Source organism: Erithacus rubecula (genome assembly GCF_903797595.1).
Source record: "Erithacus rubecula genome assembly, chromosome: 3".
NCBI lineage: Eukaryota > Metazoa > Chordata > Aves > Passeriformes > Muscicapidae > Erithacus > Erithacus rubecula.
Window position 1 is genome coordinate 51,410,764 of NC_136689.1, and position 20,656 is coordinate 51,431,419.

A 20,656-nucleotide genomic window follows, 5' to 3' on the forward strand; every position below is an offset into this window, starting at 1 on the left:
TCTGCCAGGGAGGTTTTTGCACCCCCAAAGGAGCCAGGAAAAAACCCTGGACTCCCACAAGAAATACAAGCAGGAAAACAATGGTGCCTACAGTCATCAAAAGATGATATGATGGGAATCTGGAAGGCAGAGCTTCAAGGAACTTGCAGGTGAAGCTGCTGAAAGGGCTTTCAGCATGTACAACTGTTTTATTAGAATCGGGTAAGTTCTGAAAGACACAGAACTCACCTCTGTTGCATGGAAGAGTAAAAGAACTGGCTGAAAGCAAAAGTATATGATAATGAACCTTGCTGCTGCTCCTCACAGGAAGCCTTGCTCTTTCCCCTCCAGCCCTGCTCTCAACTCAGCAATGTGAAGTCTTTCCTCAGAGCCAACTCTCTCACTTGCCACAGCCCTGAATATTTATTGCACGATCTGCTTCTTGCTCTTCCCAGGAACCTTCTCATCTTCACCACCACTGCAGGCCTGCTGTGGGGGCATCTCTTCCCCACCTGCTCTCCCCATCCATAGCCCTGAGGGCCCCTAAGTTTCACCACTCAGCTGCTTTCAGGGAAATTACACCATCCCTCCATCAGACTCTTGAGGCAGGAAAAGGCAAATGAAATATTCTGATTTCTTCCTTTCTGCCTGGGGACAGTCCTCAACACAGCACATGGTACCTGCATAGCAAATTTAACCAGGAGAACATTTGCATTTTCCATCACTGTGGGCACAGTACAATTGACTATACAAAATGCAAGGCAATGCAGAAGTAAGAAAGAACACAGTTCAAAAGTAAGCTGCAATCAAGGCTACAGCTTCAGTTATCATAACCACCTCCCATGAACCTACTGCCACCTATCTCAACTATTTCTTTATCATCCTGTGAGAAAAAAAATCCCTTTGGACATCTAAATTTTGGAAGAATAGTTAATATAATGCTTAGAAAAAAATGGATTTTTAAAGCATAGCTTGTACTACAGCCAAATCCAGTAAACAAGGTCTTAAGAGTGAAAAATGCTATGCAAAGTCTTCTCCATCCCATCCAGTATCCAACACTGTAAACATAAATCACAACATGAAAGTCATGAAGTGAGGGATTGGAGAATGCCATGAAGCCAAAGGATTTGGAAAACACAGAGAACATTTGTAGCAGCAGTCCATTTATTTTAGAGGCACAGGAATGGCTTCTCAGTGCTCCAAAGGAATAGTTTAATAGCCCAAGGGAGTTGCAAGCTTACATGGTCTACTGACACCCTTTTCCCTGCAAGATATTACAGAGCATGTAGATGAAACTGCTGCTTTTAGGAAAGCTGAAAACATTTCAGAGGACTGCAAGCCATAGAAACACTAGAGAACTTTGTCTCAATATTGCACATCTATGGCAACATATATACATATACATACACACACACACATATGTATATATACATATGTGTGTGTGTGTGTGTGTATGTATATATGTATGACTGTAATGACCACTAATCAGAAATCAAAGCCATAACACATCAGCAGCAGGGAAAATGGATGTTATTAGGCAGTTCATTTTTCCATTTTCTGACCTTTGTGCATTTCCAGTCCAGCTGTACAGCTATGTTAATGTATCCTCTTACATTTAACTTTGCTTCAGTGATGTGCAAATCAGCGCACAAATTAGAATCAAAAATGAAAGAGCTGGCCTGAAGGTCAGCCTGGCAAGGTTTGGTGCTGGTGGGTGGGATTGATTCCTGATGCAGGCCCTATTAGTCTTAAGGCAGAAAAAAGTGGTAGCACAGTAATGAGGGAGGGTACTCTTTCCATCTACAGAGCAAAAGCACAATTAAGAGCAGTCCATATTTTCTGAGAGCACCTAAACAATGTCCTGGGGACAAGAAGATAGAAAATGGAGCATGGGGCAATGATTAGAGTGAAATTCTTGGGGTTCAGATAAAAGAAGAAAATTAATAATGCTTTTTTTTCTTCTCTTTGTGAAAGTACTACAAAAGACTAATGCCTGAACCCAAGAGAATGTGCTAAAAGACACACAGATCACATTAAGATTTGTACTCATGTAAGTATATAAACCAAACAACCTGTAAGTATATAAACCAAACAACTTTCTGAAAAACAAGAGCAAAAAAGATATTTTACCAGTTTTACATGAATTGATCCTAAAATTCTCCACTTTACATCTAAGAAAAATTAAAAATCTTATGTTCAAGACATTTGCACTGAGTCAGTGATAATCTACTCACAGTTCACTACATAAAACACTAGGAAGTTTCTGCAATGGAATGCAACTACATACAAAATTAATTTCTTATTTTCTGTTCAATCGGTAGCGGCAAAAACAGTCTTGTCTCAGCAGTTTAGCACAGCAGGGGATGAGAAACAGCCATCAGACTTACCCATTACAGAAAAAAGATCTAAAAACACTGCCAGCATTTTTAAAGGACATTCAAGAACACAAAAACAAGAAAAAATGCAATATGGCCTGAATATAAAATATCAAAAGGATAATTGTAAGGAAATTAGAAAACGGCCAACATTGTATCTTTAAGATTTTATAGTTAATCAAGATAACATTACACAGCTTCATTCTGTTCTTTCCACACTACAAAATGAAAGAAAGAAACTTAGGATCATTATACTCATACACTACAGTCAAATTCTCCAAAGTCCACAATGCTCGCATTTGTTCATGCTTTATGATGCACATAATAGGAAATTTGTATCATTTACTTGGTTGGTTTTAAATACCAGAAGCAGGCAGAGAATTCTACAGCAGTACCAGACAGAGGAAGGACAGTGGCTGTATCTCAACAGGTGCAAGATGAAGCATTTGCACATAGCACAACACAACCCCTCTTAGCAAGAATCCTAGTATCCACGAAGGCCAGTGGGGACTATGCCAGATTCATAGATACACAAGTCTCGTGACTTTGGTGCCAAAGACTAAAAACCTCTATTCTTCATCATTTCAAACCCAAGGAAAATATTTTTGGCCAACAATCATAGCAGGAAGAAAACCAAATGTCCTGTAGCAGGCACTAGTATTAGTTTAATCTATCTTTTAAAGTAAAGCATCATCATTCCAAGAATAGGGTTTCTCAAAAAGCCTGTGTGTCCCACACTGATCTGTTTAAGAATCACCACCACATTTACGATCCACTGCAAAACAGGACTCTGCTGGACCCCAGGAACAGTACTTAATCCAAAGGGCTTTCAGGAAGGAGGAGGTTAAGAACAGGGATGCTCTTCTCTGTTACAGGCTAAAAACACTGCTGCTCTTCTGTGAGGTGATCCACTGATACTCCTACTGAGAAGCCCTGACCATGCTGGATGCTCTGTTTCAGGTTCTGCACAGAACATAATAGCAGGCATTGCTTACCTGATGGATTTTTATAACCAGTGGCTTTGGTTCTTCAAGTACTTTGTGCATGAAAAAGATCAAGGTGTACAGAGGTCCAGATTCATTCAGCTGAAGTTCTGAGTACTTGAGCCACCCAATTTATGAATATAAGACTCCCTCAGTACTCAGAGGGAAGGGACAGGTTCCTAAAATCCAGGTAAGGCTTTCCTAGAGAGAATTCAGCTCCATCTCTCTTTATCACGTTTTAAGGAGTCACTGACTGTTGGGATCCTAGGTCAGGCATGCTACGTTAGGTAGGAAGGAGTCAGACTTCTCAAGCAGTAGAATTTTGTAATATATAAAGGTAAGTGGGCAAAGCACTCCGAGGGCAGTAGAACATCTATATTTAATTACATTACTTGATGTAAAATAGAATCATAAGGGAAATTTTAAAAACATACTAAACTACTATCTGGTTACTTAAGAATAGTCTAATTTTCTAGACAACTATAAAATTGCAAACTAGAGGGTACATCCAGAGAAAGAACACAGAAAATGAAATACTTAGTATGGTAGATGCACTCTATGTACAGCTCTTTTAAAAAAATGCAATACCAGTAAATGTAGCAGAGGTTTACAGGAAAACCTATGAAGACATTCTGCACAATTTAAGAGACTAACAGTGAAATGATGTAGAGTAAATATGAGTTGCAGAAAGATATCCAGTAATATACACTGTTTCCCAGAACTGTCAGGTATAGTAATTTCTCAGTCATTGCTCAGAAGCAGTCCGAGATTTCCCACATCTCTTCCCCAAAGTTCAGTGTCTGGAGGAGTCATTTTTTGTGGAAAGCACTCTTAATTTCTTATGCTGCATGAGAGTTATAAAAATCCTACCATTCTCTACCTTGAAGAATGCATTACACCTTCCACTAAGACAACTGTTTTGCTAGAAAACAAGCCTTGTGTGATGTCTGCAGTGTATATTACTACCAGACACAAGAAGAAAAGACTTGTCTAATGTATTACACAGGTGTTAGGCATAACTTATTATGCATAAAATATACACACAAAAAAGAGGCAGCTGAAAGCAACTAAGCACACATATCAAAAGATAAGTTTTTAATATTAGCCTTCTTTCAAACACAAATATAAATCTTTGCAAATGAAAGGTTCATGTGTATATGTATCAAAGGATTTATCCTACAGATCCATGCATGTAGCACGCCCACCACCCATGCTTCTCTTTTTTCCTAGACACTCCTGTGCAGCACAGGTGGATCCATACACACAAGATATTTATCACCATGACCTGTTAAACTTTGGTTGACTCTGTGAGTGCCATCCCCTGAAAGAGCTGTGTGCACTTGCCCTTCCTCTTCCCTCTATTCCAAGCTGCTGGCAATTACCCTGTTCCTCTGCGCCATGTCTCTCAGATCACAGCCCATGCCATAGCCATATTCCAGTTGACCATGCACCTTCTTCTCCTCCCCATCCCTATTTATTCTCAAGGCCTATCTCTCCTTTTTCACTTGTCAATATCACTGTCCCAACACTTGTAGGTAGGAAGGGACAGGACACAGCATCACTTGTTGTACCAGCTATAACACAGGCACTGGATTAACTCGTGGGGACAGTAAACATGCAAAACCCAGGAGGGCTGGAAGGAAGCTCCTTTCATTCATAGTTCTTTGCAGCTGCCCATGGTGGCTAAGCCCCACTCCCCAGCAAAGAGAAGATTAAAAATGTGCTATTTCATTCACTGCTGCTAGACTCTGTCATGCTTCTTACCTCCATCTGTGTTTCTTTAAGAGTGTGTTTTGAAGTGTCAGTCTCTCAGCCTCCTCAGGCAGTAAGGCAGGTAGGTGCCATTAGCAGTCTATCGAGTACTAATGCCTGTATCAACCACTCCTTTGATCTATGAACAACAACAAACCAGTCTCTCAACCAGATTCCAGCTTCAGAGCATGCCCTCAGCTCCATCATCTCCTTTTCAACGAGGCCTGGAATATTCCCTGACATTTTACAATTAATTGGCTACAGAACTCCTGTTATTACCATATCACCTCCAGACAAATACAGAAATGCCATCCAGTTGAGTGGGCTTGATCCTACTTACAATAAAGGCAAAACTCCCCTTGGTTTCAATGGGGAACAAAGTGACTTTGTAAAGCAAAGGAAAACCCATATAGCTGTCAACAGCTGCAGCTAACAAGGACTAATCCAGACCTGGAATTTAAAGAGTTCATATTTTAACTAAAACAGTTCAAATGCTTTCATCCATCTACAACCTATTCTTTTGGAAAAAACATCACAAAACACATAGAGCAGCAAGCTGCATTTTGGAATACAGATCACAGCAATTACTCTTAGAATGAGATCTCAAAACCTAGAAACAAACATGTGATTTGATGGGTTAGGATTAATTTAAAATATAATTAGTTTTAGACCATGATACCTGAATGTTTTTTTACCTTTGCAATTATAAGAATAGAAATCAACGCATTTTCATTTTTTCTTTAAAAAAGCCTGGAACATAAGACAGTGAAGCATAGTCATCATTACTGCATTTTCTGTCAGATGTCACTGGATGTCAGTGAAAATAACAGGATGGAAAATTCTTGCATGTACTAAAAGTTTGAATTCCATGTTTAAGTATGCTTATTTTTAATAGATTGTATGTGCACTTTTGGGGAGACTGACAACAAAATACTAAAGTTTGTTGTTTTTAAAGAAACATCAGTAGATGTTTCTTCATAATAATGACCAACATTTGAGGATCAAAAGTTCCTGTTTTGCACTGAAGAATGGTAAAGAAAAACTGACTTATGCTAAATAATGGTACAGATCCAATATTTTATTCTTATAAATAATTCTGATACAACTAAAAACTTAATACTAGTGATTTTGAACCCAAAAAGCATAGTTTAAAGGGTGAGATGCTTCTGTTCCTGCACAGGTAAAACTACGAAGTATTTTCAAACCAGGCTGCTACTTACTGTTTCATAGTTATTAAAAGTTGTTTATGTGTTGATTGTATAAATCATAATAAGCTGCTACTATAATTATATTCATAAGAAAGCAAAAAACTGGGGAAAGTATGCCTAGAGAAAAAGTAGCAGTTCTGGTATTACAATCTCTAGTTGAGGAACAAGATTCAGATTTTACGAAAAAGAACATGTGGTGGCTTTATCTTGGACCCAAAAAAAACCTACATGACAGAACAGAAGCTGAGCTCAGGGACTCTGTTTTCATCTAGATCACCGTAAGACAAATCTTAGCCACAAATCTCAGGTTTCCTGGGGAAATGCTAGCAAAGGCTAGATGAAATGCAGCCTGGTAGTTTCCCCCTGGAAAACAATTACAGGCATAAAGCAGATTTTCAAAGCAGAAACCATCCATAACAACTGGAGCAGTCTAGTTCAAGCAGATGAAGAAGAGGAAACTGGTCAGGTTCCACTACGCAAACAGAACCATAGAAGAGAGACAAGCCCTGTGACTACGATCTCCAAAACATCCTGTAGTTGCACAGGGATGGGCAAGCCCCATGGTGACTGATTTCTGAACTCCATCCATACTGAGCTGGCTGCCAGTACACCTCCAACACAACAATTAAATACTACTATGGGGTATCACACTACCATGTGTAAAGGCCTGTATATCTGCTTATGTAACTGCATGAGGTTTTAATTTACTTTTTTCTTTTTTTACTCCAGCACAAAGGGGTTTCTAGTTCTGTGTCCAAAAGGTCTTGTGAGAGTTTTCAAAGAAGAGTATCTGCAAAGGTGATGGAAATATTCTATTTCACATGTTCACAGACAAAAGCATGAAAATGGGTTCTGAATGAAGGATTAAACAATAATTTAATTTAATTCTAATGAGGACTATTAGTTAGATTTAACAGTTTTTTGCTGCCATTGGATCCTCACAGAAGAAAAGTAATTACAGTTTTTAATACATTTAAAGTAAGGCCCAAAGGAGAAATTTTTTAAACCTGTTTTTCTGGTAACAAATCCTCTGTCAAGGTAAGTGTCCTGAATTCATCAAGGATTAGGTTTTAGGGCATTGTAATATAAGTCTAAGATTTCATTAATTAGTATTTATAGAAGACTGCACAAGTAAGCAAGTTGGAAAACTGTTCAGTTCTGCAGGCCTTGAACATGAGTTCTGGAAGAAGGCAGACACACACATCGCCCTGCAACGAGGCTGTGGCCACTCGAGCAGCCATGATCTGCTTGGGTGTCTTGGCATGGCACCCAGCTCTCTTCCAAACACAACAAGAACTTCCTGCTGTCCAACTGTCTGCATAATTCAATGAAATATGCTTTGGACCACAGATGCTGCTTTAAATTGATGATATTGCTTGCTAGACGAAATGCTAGTCAACTTAACCCTAGGCAGTAAAACTTGAAGTCAGCAATGTTAAAACTTGACTTGTGAGCAGGCCTTTCCATTAGGGGTTCCAAAGCAGTGTAGGAATTAATTTCTGTGTATACATTGTGTTTGCACAACCAAGTTTGGTAGCTGGGGATACAGGGGCAACTTCTGTGAGCAGCTGCCAGAGGCTTCCCCAATGTCCCATGGAGACAGTGCCAGCTGGCTCCTAGAGGGTTCCACCTCTGGCCAGGGCCAAGCCCACCAACAATGGTGGTAGCACCTCTGGGATAACATGGTGAACACAGTAAGAAGTTTCAGCACAAGACAAGACAACAAGAGGGTGAAAAAAAGTGTGGCAATTATGCAAAACCCAAGATCGCTGAAAGAGCTTCAAGCATCAGAGCAGAGACTGGCTGGGATACAGACCACGGTGAGGCAGCTGTGTCCCAGAAAATACTGGAGGCCCACAGTGAAGAACAGATCTACCTGCAGCCCAAGGAGGACCCCAAGCCAAAGCAAATGGATGCCTGAAGACCCCGAGGAAAGGCCACAATGGAGCAGGGTCCTGGCAGGAACTGAAGGTCCATGGAGACAGGAGCCTACCACTGGAGCAGGTTTGCTGGCAGGACCTCTGACCCTGCAGGGAACCCACACTGGAGCAGTTCGTGAACTGCAGACCTGAGGGAGGGATCCCACAGGAGACCCCTAGCTGGAGCAAGTTAAGGAGTCCTTCCCTCCTGGGGAGGAAGGAATGGCAGAAAAAACATGTGAAGAATTGACCACAACCCCAGGGGGAGAAGGTGTTTCTTAAGATTTGGTTTTATTTCTCATTACTCTACTATGATTTGATTGCTAAAAATTTAATTTGTCTGAGTCAAATCTGATTTTTCCTTGACAGTAACGGGTGAGTGATCTCTCCCTGTTCTTATCTTAACACACAAAGCTTTTGTTATATTTTCTCTCCCCTTGTCCAGTTAAGGAGGGGAATGATAGAACAACCCTTGTGGGCACCTGATGTCCAGTAACACCTGCAATCAGACACTAGTTTAACAAATTTATCACTTGTAACACATTAGCTCAATAGCTAATGTTTCTGGTACTTTTTCTCTCAGTATTAGCGATAAATTGATTGCTGTATTTTTCTAGCCTTTAACCAGAAGCTAAATGTTTGCATTAAAGAAATTCAGGTATGATTCCAAAAGTATTCCTGGAAATAAAAACAAATAGCCCTGCCAGCAGTGGAATTAATTCATCTGTTTTCCTGCAGAGCTCGATCCTTCATCATCACCAAACCTGTCCTGAAATCCCACCTTTTCCTGTCCATTTCAAAGCAAAAAACCCAACTAAATAAAAGGAAATTATAATCCCAGAGACTTTGCCAGCTGCTTAAGCAGGTGACAAATGACTCTACTTGTCTTTCCTCCAGTCCCAACCTTGGTTCTCTCTCCTCTCCCCAGCCCCCGAGGCCTGGAGAAACCTAATTATCTCAAAGATTTCTTTCTGTTTCCCTTGAAATCAGCACTGGCTTCAGAAGTAATTAGGTATGAGACTGACACACAGAAAGGGCAACCAGAAGTCTGATCATCCCAGGAAGGTAGGCTATAAAAAAAAAATTATACACAGCTTCCCTTGATTGAATTGAGTACTCACACAAGGGAATTCCCTTCTGTGTAGAAAACTGCAGAAATAGGTGCTATGGTATTTCAAAGGCCATTAGAAACACTCAACATAAATGTAATCCAAGTGACTTCAGTGGGAACAGGACCTGATCAAATACCCAACCCAACACTACTCCCTTTCCAGCTCCCTTCTTCCTAATTAGTATTTTGTCATTCAGAGTTCAGTGTGTTCTCATCCTGGTGGAAAATTTTAGCTACAAATTAAACAAAATATGCTTATACTTTCTGTATGGATTTTGTGACAGATTTCCAGCTTACTAGTAAAACTAGTGTGAATTTTTTCTCCTATATAGCATGAGGTATCAAGTGCATAATTTTTCTTCAAGAAGCAAAGAAATTAATAGAGGTGAAATAAAATTGCAGTGTCATGAAAAATGGACTAATTTAAAATGCAAAGTACAAAAAAAATCTCATTTGTATTTTTCATTTTTAAATTCCCAATTCAATTAAAGTATATATTCACATAAAGAGTCAGAGATAATGTATTTAACAGAGCTTTCTTGATGTATTGTAGAATAATTTTTTCACTATGCAACTAGTTCTATAAATGGTATAATATTAATAAAATTAAACATCAATTGACTTTAATTAGACTTTTATCACATAGAGGCTCAAAAAAGAATACATTTTTTTCAGCCAGTTTTTCTGCTTTAAAGAGATGGGCCACATTTTGAGAACATATTTGAATTTTCCAGTAAAATAAAAATATTTTTTCATGTCAAAACAATGTAGATTCTGAATATGGAAAACCTGGAAGTTATAAGCATATATACATTTTACCAAAAGAAATTATAATGCCTTTTATTTCAGATTTTTTAAAAGTCCATGAGTTTTTAGCTGACAACAGCCAGTACAGCAACCAGAAATTTTAAAGTGGCATCAAAACTCCAAAGGCACACGTCATTTCCAATGTCCTCAATTTTATCCAGTATGGACAATGGCTTGTGCACATAGGCATGGAGCAGTGCAAGAGTGAATGGAGCCTAGGCCTCATCACATCTTGGATGTGATGGAAGATTAGGCCTAGGTTGTTTCAAGCTCTGTTGAATTCAACAGGCCTTGAAACAACTTCTGTCCACACTCCTGTCCCCCTAAATACTTGAAGTTAGATGGAAAGCACCATCTTCATAATGTTTCAGTTAGGTGATATACTGGGCAGAATGGCAATCATCATCAAATTTCCTATTAAGTGCTCCCTTCCTAATAACCTGGATGATAATATTGGTCAGTTGTGCTGCTTTTTAAAGCGTGTCTTAATTTCTGGTGGTAACCTTAAGCACCTTTGTGTTTTTCCAAATGTATAGTTATTCCCTTATATGTCTGGGAGACAACAAGCAAATACAGAGAATTGTTCCTTCAATTAAACCGGTGCTGGAAATAGAGACCAACGTAAGCAGGAAAAGGGAATCATGCCAAAAATGAATCTGTTTCTTAATTTCTCCATTAAGATGTAACTGCAATCCCAGCCAATATTTATGTACTCTAATTAAAATGACATTAGAATAGCAAGGGCTCTGGTTCACAGCTCCACGTCTCCTCCAACCCCTCTCCCATATTTTGCAGGCATTGCTGGGACCACCAGCACTCAGCTGAGAGCCCACAGGAAGAGCCAGGGTTTCCTTCATCCTTGCAGGCTGGTTAACCACCATCCCTTTTGCACCCAATGGATTTTGGTGGATCTGCTGACTCTTCTGCCTATCAGACAAATATATAAGAAAAGTTGCAGAGTTCAAAGCACACTCTTTACATACTTTGGTTATCACTAGCACTAAAAAAGGCAATGCAAATATATAAGACACAACTTAAAACTAAGGGATTGCAAAATGCTTTATTTTGGGTATGGGAAAGTGCTTTTGTCTTGGAAATAGCCTTCAGTATAGGTTCTACCAATGTGTGCTGTTTTATAAAAAGTAATTCCTATAGCTTATTCATTGTTTCTGTTTATTGTGCTCAAGAATTACACTGCAAAAGGATATCTGAAAAGTTTCTGTCTGTTCAGTCCTAAATAAACCCCAGGTAACAACTACACAGTAGCAACATTTGGCATAGGAAAACCAATGGATCTTTTTCCCATAAAAAGCTTCTTTTATTGAAAGTATAAACTCCACGTGATAAACTCTAATTAAAGAATAAAATATTGCTGTGTGTCTTAATGTAAATACACAGCATACCATAAAAAGCACATGTGCTATAGTGGTACCTGATAGACCAAACATAAAGTAAAACTCACACTGGAGATGATTTTTTTTACTGGCCTCTTCCCTAATGAAGGACTAAATCCAAAGCAAAAGATTAATATGCTATTCTGTATCTCATCTAGAGAAGACTTTTTCAAAGGCAGAAATTACTTGCAGAGGAGCCACCATGCACTAGAGCACCAACAGATTTAGTATTAGTTTGATTGTGTAATAACATTATTTTTTTTGGCCGTGTTTCTATATTTTCCTTCCAGTTTTTATAGCCTGCATTGCGATTTGAGCACTTGAATGAGGGTAACTTTTCTATATTGGTTGTAGAGTTAAGGGAGAGAAAAGGGTGCTCTGAAATAACAGCAGGAGCATGGCTTCACTGTTGACTATACAAGGCATAAGTAGGGAAACTAATTTAAGAAATTAAATTAGATACTTAAACACTTCGAAATAGTGCTCAGGCCTCCACAAGGATTTGGAATAGTCTTACACTCCTTGTACCCATCAAGTTTTCAAACTGCTTAGAAATACTGGCACTTATCTCCAATGCCTACATTGCAACTCAAAGCCTTATCTGGAAGGACAAGTACATGCCCTTGCAGGTACCTACTGTTGATTGCCATACACTGAATTGTACATCTGGTTTGATTTCCCTGAAGTAATCCATGCTGAGATTAAAACAAAAACTATTTTTTTTTTCTAATAATGGCAATAAAGGAGAAAAAAGTGTCCAGCTGGAAATTTTGTTATAAACTTAGTTCAAAATACTTTCCATACAGGATGAGGAGAGGGGATGTGGGGCAAGGAACTGAGGAAAGACTTTTTCCAGTTTCAGAAATGCTTTTTCCTTCCATACATAGAGTGGTAGAAACTGAACCAAAGCTGCAGTTAAGGAATTTTTTCAATAAAAGATAGACAATATATCTAATAGACAGCACTTTGTGACAGGTGATTGGTATCACTTTGGTACATCTGAATACAGCTGTCCACATAGACTGAGGACCAAGACTCCCCTATCTTAACCACAAGGCCACCCTGAGGAGATAAAGCATCACTGTCTGTTGAATATGCTGCAGCAAGTAATTTGTTTTCTTCCTGCTGCTGCATCAGCTACTTATTCCTGCCAGGATTCTTGGTGGAATGTATTTATTAACACAACCTCCAGGATCTCCTGAGGTATTGTATGTAAGGGTCCAGATTTGTTAAAGACACTTAGCTAGCAGTGAGAGATCCATTCATTTAAAATCTAGGGAAATCATCACCACAGATGATTTTGAAAATTCTGCAAATACATTCCTTCTGATGCCCAAGGAAAGAACAGTTCTGCTCATAAATTAAACAGGTATTATGCACTCTGCTTTACTAAAACAAACCCTATTCTTAACCTTTTTCACAGCCCTTCTGCTATGATGTATGCCCTTCCTTTTAAGCCTTTTCACTTGAGCAAAAGATGCAATCCTACCATGACCTGCATCATCTCTGGGGGTAGGGATATTTAATTTAGTTTGCCGGTTTTCTTTTTTTCCAGAGTAATAAAAAAAAAAAAAAAAAAGTCTGCCAAATACTTTTTATGATGTACTTACCTGATGCAATAGCTGCAAAATTCAAATGATTGTCATATGAAATGTCAGCTTGTGAACAGTTTTCCTAAACTAGGACATTCGAGGATTAGTCTTCATCAGTCTTTCTGCGATTCTTCATCACATTTGTGAGTCTATATGCCTGTAGAATACCACTGAGCTTGCAACTAGACAGAAGTGGAGGGAGGAGTGCTGTTGGACATGTCCACAAAGATTCTCAGTTGTCATCATCAAGAGACTTCATGTATTACCTCAGCAATTACAGCACTGCTTAATTTGGACAGAGGCTCAAATGCCTCCCCAGCAGAACTGCTCATGCCTGAGGCTCTCACTGGCTACTGTGAAGTGCAGAATTTAAACAGAAAGGATACATCCTCATGAAACTGGAAGAACATAATGCCCTATGACATACATGGCTGTTCACTGAACTCTTCCTCTTCACAGAATTCAAGTTATTTGGATGATTAATAAGAAAGGAAAATGTAGAAGCAAACACTCAAACAAAAGCCCCGACCATATCAACATTTCAGTGACAGAAATAACACTAGATAAGCTTCAATGCACATTCTGGTTCTCCTTGATAACACATAACAATTGAGAGGACTAAGCTGTGCAGGAAGATGCATACAGCAGCAGTGTGTTCCGCATGCACACAATCTCACAGGTTCCTCTAGTCAGTGATTAGTGCCATAGTCATACATCCCTGCATCTCACACATTAGTGTCTACCGTGATGGCTGGTTTGTGTGTCGTGATGGCTCAGAATTAATTCACAGTTAGAAGCTGCAGGTTTCAGAAAATGCCTTGTGAAGGTGAGTGGTTGATGCATTCTGTGCTTTGCCTAGGCATGGATACGTGCAACTGCAGTGTTACAGTTGTCTGCTGCTCCCAGGACCTCCTAGGTACCATCTAAGAATTCTTGGGCTGGCCACACAAAACAAACCCAACACCAACATCAGATAGATGCTTAACAGGTTACAAAAAAATGGAAAAAAACCCATAAACAATGAAAGATCACTTCAAATGAAGCTTGATTGGGCATATTCTTGAAAAGGTGCTCAAATTACCTGAACCTTGTTTGATCTTAAACATGGACCGGGGGCAGCTGCAACGAGCTCCGAGCTTTGGCACATTCCATTATATGAATGGTAGTGAATTTATAATGGAATGGTATGGATGGTTTTTATAATCAGAAAAACACACTGACCTTAACACTACACAGGTGGAGCAGCATAATGACCCGCCAATTGTAAGCGCATCAATTCCTGGGGAAAAGTTCAATGAGGTTAACTCAGCATGTATCCCATAACCAACATAAGCGACATTTTAAAATGTTTTTTTCCACCAAACCTGTCTTTGACAACATTTTATTAACTGATTTGTTCCACTGTTCAGTACCAAGTATACTTTACCCATGTTAACAGTGTACTACATTACATTCCAGTAGAGCTGGACATTGTCATGCACTTCAATCCTGAAACAGATGTGTTTCAAAAACTAAGAACAGTGTTAAGTACAATAAACTTTGCAGACTGTGTAAAATTAAGCATAATATCCATATAACTTAGGAAAAAACTGAAAGAAAACAAAAGACTCCTACAGTGGAGTTTCATTGCAAAATCCTCACACAAAATGAGCTTAGATGGGAGCCAGCTGACCAGTATTTCCTCTTTCCATCAATCCGTTGACAAACAGGGATATTGCAGGGACCAGCCACAAAGGAAGTAAATTTCAGTGTACCAGAGTGGAGCTGACCAGATGACCGGTTTGAGTAGTCCAATATATAATTTGAATAGTCCAAGGTTAGATGGCAAAATACTGTGAACAAGATCCCACTTCTCTATTCAGTTTCAAACAGTTTTAAAACATTCGCATGTTACAAAACTACACAGAGAGAAACAAGGAAATAAAGAGAGAAACTTAAGTCTGAATCGGGAAGAACAGAACAGCAAGGACAGGAGTAATTTGAAGTAATAAAACTTTAAAATACAAATAAAAAACCAAAAGACATTCACAATTCAGCCACAACAGTGGCATTTATGATGCCTATACTTCAGCTCATTCTCACTCCTCTTTTGTGATCTGGGCACGCTGACACTTTATAGCTTCCCTACAGCACTAGTATGGAAAGCCCCCCAGCAACCAGAGAGTTTGATATCCCCAACTCCTCACATCACACACCTCCGGAGACTGTTGGCCCACCCTACTATTCATCCCCACCATCAGTTTCTGCTGTGCACTCAACAACCTGAGAAACCTTAAAATAACATGATCGACACCACTACTAAAATTGTCAATTCATCAAGAGCACTAAAATGAAAAAGAGAACCAAAAGCTTTGGATTTAGGAAGATGCTCAACTGTTCAGAAATGTTCAGCTGGGAAAAAAAACAACTAAACAAAACAAAATAATGCCATTTGAATATACCCTCTTGTTATTAAAGGACTTTCAAAATATGTAATAGCCATGAAATTAGATAAAATAAAAGTACACATTGCTTTGTCATCTCCCTCTGTCTTTCACAAGCCACTAAATCTCATGAACATAATCCATTTTAGTCCCAAATTTACCAACTGCCTATAGTATGGTGTCCCTTTGCTTTTATTGAAAAAGTGTATTTATACTGGAAATAAACCAATGTGATCCCAAAGTTGGGCAATGAGCCACATTATTTTTAAAGGCAATCTCAGAGAACTGAATCTACACTTTTTTCAGCTGTCTGTTAGAAGCACACAGCAAAACTCTTCCAAACAGCTGAACTGTAAATTCTCTTCTCACAACCAGTCACCATGCATTTATACAGCCACACAGAAGCTGGTTTCAGACTTAGTAGCTTTGCACATAACAAAAGGTAATAAAATACATTATGCCACATACAGTGGAGACTTTCCATTCTCTACTTTCTGTGATAAAAGCACAGGCACAGGTCTCTTCCTAAGCCAGTTCTAATACAGCTTTCACAGAAAGTTTCATTCTCACAGGCAATGTGAAAGCCCCACAGCTTCACTCCTGCCTCCAGAGCCATCCACAATACACCAGCAGGTTATGCAGAACAGGGATGCTGCAACACCACTCTGAAAGGAGAAAGAGCTCCCAGACTTGCACCCCATCTGCCTCCTGCTGTGCCAGACAACACAACTCCAAGGTACTGCAATACATTTTCTCACTTCTCCTTCCTCAAAGCATCTTAGCATTACAAACCTCAGTTCAAGTCACTCAGTTTGTAAATGGCAAGCAAAAATAAACCAGTGTGCTTATCTACCTAAACTGTCTGGCTCATATGTCATGCAAAACCTATACTGAGTCACAGAAATCATTTTTTGCAGAGGCAGAATGTGCTGTGATCCCTTCACACATTTAATCCAGAAAGAATGATGTTGCTCAGGGTTTATGGCAAACCTAACAGAAAGCCCTGCTGCCATCACCCCAGCCAGGAACACCCCACGGGCAGCAAAGTTCCAGTGCTGTGGCCTGGCTCTGTCCCCTGTGCTGTGTTCATCCCCTCCTCCAGGACAGGCAGGTGTGCCTGTATGCATTCAGACTTTAACTGCAATAGGTAGGAGCAGTGCTATCTTACATATGGATAGATTTAGTCAGGGGTACATTTATATTAAATGATGTGCTCCAGAATCATAATTATAATTGAAGTGCACTTCAGGTGAATTGGAGAGGCTATGATCAGAAAGACTATCATTGCTCAGAGGAACACTGTTTTCTGGATTTGTTTGTTGTCTGTCTCTGGTCACCTATGAACTCCTGTCTTTACATTCAGATTACACATTTCCTGGAACTTTAGCTCAGGCTCTCATACAGCATTTGTACATCTCAGCCCATGACTGGGTCTCCCACTTGCTATTGCAATGAAAGTCTAAGCAGCATTTATTTCAATAAATGCATATGCAAACATATCCTCTCAAGGGCCAGGAAAATCAGAAGTATTATGTTTAGAACCTGTGTAATAAAGAGGTGAGAGAAACAGACTAAGGAATACAGGAGTTGTGCTAGTATTTTTAGACTACTACAGCCTATGTACACATTCATTTTCTGTCTGGGAACAAGAGTTTGTCAACAAAACCAGCTCTGCTCAGAGGATGAGTGGTTTCTTCTTAGATCTCTGTATGAGTTTATCATGATACATAAGAACAGCAGGGAGAAGCGTCCACTCAGCAGTGGAGTTCTTAAGCTATTTCTCCTTCTGGAAACAAAGCAAATTGAAGTTGATTCAATTGATGCTTACTACTCCCTGATTTCTGTTTTTATCTCTCTCACCTTACCTAACACCTCTTTCCTCACCTGTCATTTAACATTAAGGTTTCTTGTTTGCTATTCAGCCCTGATAAACCCAGATATGCCTCAATCCCTTTCCCTTCAGTTTTCGTATCCATCTCCTTAGTTTCTGCTATTATTCTATCTTTTCCTTTTCCCCCTCCACTTTGAATATCCTTCAGGTTTGTCTCCCTCTCTGCAGAAGCCATTGCTGGTCTCTGCAGCTAATGCTTGATCCTCCTATCCTGCCTTTTAAGTAGTCTCTGTGTACCTTTGGGTTTTTTTTCAGTTTATCATACAAGAATATTAACATAATCTTTATGCATGCCATGTCCTGCCTGAAGCAATCTTGAGACTCATATCCTGCTGGTAGCTTCCATCTCACTTCAAATCCCTTTCTAAAAAACACTTTTTGCAAGGAAAACTCTGATCACAGTACAGCTGGAATGCAAACAGCTAAAAACAGGATCTCTTTTATATCTCCACATATTTATGCACACATCTGCTTATACATGTTTACAATTCTGCTGTATCCTGGCCTCCGGCTGCAGCCCATTCTTCCTACACTTCTTCCTCCTAATTCATGGGATAGTTTGTATAGCAATTAGACCAAAAGGTCTCCAGCTATGAAGTATAGGCTAGAAAAAGCAAGAAAATCTATTCAAGCTTGAAAAATTATTCAACTCAGTGCTCAACAGTCTGTTTCCAGAGTCAGCAAATACCTGTGCTCAACATATGACACTACTTGCAACAGGGGCTGATCTGGCATCTGTGGACAGACATGTGCCCAAACTCCTGAGCCACTTCGGATGAGATGGAGCTCCACACACAGCCAGGCTAACAGAACACAGAGCATGCTTTTCTGCCCATAAACAATCCTGCTAACTATGACAGAAGAATAGGTATGTCTGTACAGCAGATATGCCTTTCTGTCCCTCTGCTGCTGTGCTTCATTTGTCCCTGCCACCATCAGCCTCAATTAAGAGCTACCTGCTGCACAGTTTAAGCACTGTCTTTGCATTAAATTGATTGGAACACCATCAAAGAGATCAGAATTACTTTTTCTTTTAAACTTCCACAGACCGATATTTGGAAGGTTTTTTAGGTTTTATAAAGATCAGAGAAAGATAGGTAGCACCAGTTATTTATGTTAGAAGTGTTTGTTTCTTCTATCTCAACAAGTACAAATACACAAGGCAAACTCCTGCATTTTTCAGGTCTGGTAATTACACCTGCCAGCTGAAGCTAACAGAGCAGGAAATATATAAAATCCCTTAAAATAAATGCATGTTTTTATGACTGCAAGATAAATACTAGCAAATTCTCATGTGTAAATTAGCTAAATAACTCACAAACCAGTATACAAATTAAACATTTTCTTTTCCCTTCAGAAGACAAAAAGAATGCAATATCATTAGAAAAATAATTAATATGTTAATTGAGGATTTTAATTGCCCAGAGACAAACCTCAGTTGCGTTGAAATCTGGCTCAAAATCAGAGTTACATCTGTTGTGGAAAGCACTCCAGCTTTTTCAAGTAAAGGCACAAAATCCTATACATATTAATATAAAATGATTGTTTTACACCAAAGGCAAATTAAAAAGATAGCAACATCTTCATGACATTTTAAGGTGGGATCTTCCATTTGCTAATTTGCAAATTTACCACATTGTTGCCAATTTGCAGCCCAGTTTTGGAAGTCATCAGACAGTAATGATCTTCTCTTCATGCCTAAGCTGGAGGGGAGAGTGAGGGCTGAAGAGCTATAGGATGAGATAGTTTTGGCCTCATGAGTTTCATGGAATCCAGAATATGAGGTGGACAAGAAAACTTAAATTTTTGAACAATGTTTATTGGACATCAAAAGACCTGACCATGAACTTCCCTGCTTCCTACAGTTGATGACAGCAAAGTGTGAGGGGTGGAGCCTGAGAGGTGTCGGGGGGGGGGGGGGGGGGGGGGGGGCTCCACCCATGAGTGACCTGCTGGAGCCCATCTCCTGCAGGCACAGCCAGATCCAGCCTCCATCAGCCAGCTGAGCCATGGACAAGGTGTGGGTGGGCTCTGAACACGGGGCTGGGGGTGTCAGTCCAGCTCCTCCCAGAACTGGTGTCTGCCTCTTTAAAGAGGAAATATCCATGGCTGGCATTAAATGAGCTTCCATTGGGAAGTTTCATGGGACAAAGTGCCCAGGCACTGAGAAACTGCAAGACCAGACTGTGGTGGGTCTGTGCCATGCAGTTCATGTCCCTGCTGTCTGTGGGGACACACTTTACTCTCCAGGAGTGTGAATAAAGCTTGCTGATGAACTTTTAAATGAATTCTGCAGCCAGTTAGTGAAGAGGAAGGTTGCTGCTGGTAATGCTGACATGGATAAGGAGGGCATCAGACACTAAAAGGCAACTGTCACTCTTTAGAGACCCTACGTGCCTGGAGGACAGAGGCCAAAAAGGACTGAAGAGTTTCCCTCTTCTTGCCTACTTGGAACCATCTAAGACTGCCAGTGTGACTCATTACATCAGTCAAATACAGAAGAACTTTTTTTTAATTAATTAAAGAAACTATGTAAAATAGTCTTCTAGTACGCCACAGGTAGTTTGCAAAACTGGTGCAATGAGTATATAATGCCACAATATATCCACTCAGTTACAGAATTTTAACATTTTGATGGAAGCTCAGTGGGACAAGAGAGGCCCTTTCATGTGTCCAAATGTCACTGGAGAGATCATCAGGCAAACCAAGGCTAGAGACAAATCTGCTATCACTGCTCCTTTCCAGATGACTTAGAGAAAAAAAAATCTGTATATCCCATAGAATGTGGGATTTTATGAGCTAAAATTTTAGGTTTGCATTATGCTTGAAAACTAGATGGTAGTGAATTTCAAGACCAACTGAGCTCTTCTCCCATAAATAACTTTCAGAAATGATAAACAAGCTATGAAAATTTTACCCATGGCTGAAGGGTGTTTTGTATCCCATATAAACACAGCCAGTGAATGTATTTAATAGAGGATTCGTGGAGCATGATTTCAGTGGAACAAGGGGACATGACAGCAAAAGCAGCAATGAGCTATTTTCCTGGTTTGGAAGAGTTCTTATTTTCATGACTATGCTTTGGGCTTATATCCAAATGATCTATGTCCAAAAATTACCAACCTTTCTACCACACCAATGTCATGTCCACTTACTGTTTTCACAAAGTCTGTATTATTCCCATGGTGATCTGCTGGCTCTGTCCATCTCAGCCTATGGCTC

At 39.6% G+C, this 20,656-nt stretch overlaps 1 protein-coding gene across 4 annotated transcripts in view; it reads right to left on the reverse strand.

Annotated features, from left to right (window-relative positions):
• The window catches only part of HECW1 (HECT, C2 and WW domain containing E3 ubiquitin protein ligase 1), a 266,543-nt gene that overhangs the window by 186,728 nt on the left and 59,159 nt on the right, over positions 1–20,656 (reverse strand). For 2 of the 4 annotated variants that reach the window (XM_079302441.1, XM_079302439.1), the window contains exon 1: positions 14,342–14,399. The exons of the other annotated variants lie outside the window; for them this stretch is intronic. In XM_079302441.1, the coding sequence (XP_079158567.1) occupies positions 14,342–14,368 (27 nt within the window). In that variant the 5' untranslated portion in view covers positions 14,369–14,399. Of the gene's footprint in view, positions 1–14,341; positions 14,400–20,656 lie in introns of those variants that run through there. 4 annotated transcript variants of the gene reach the window in all.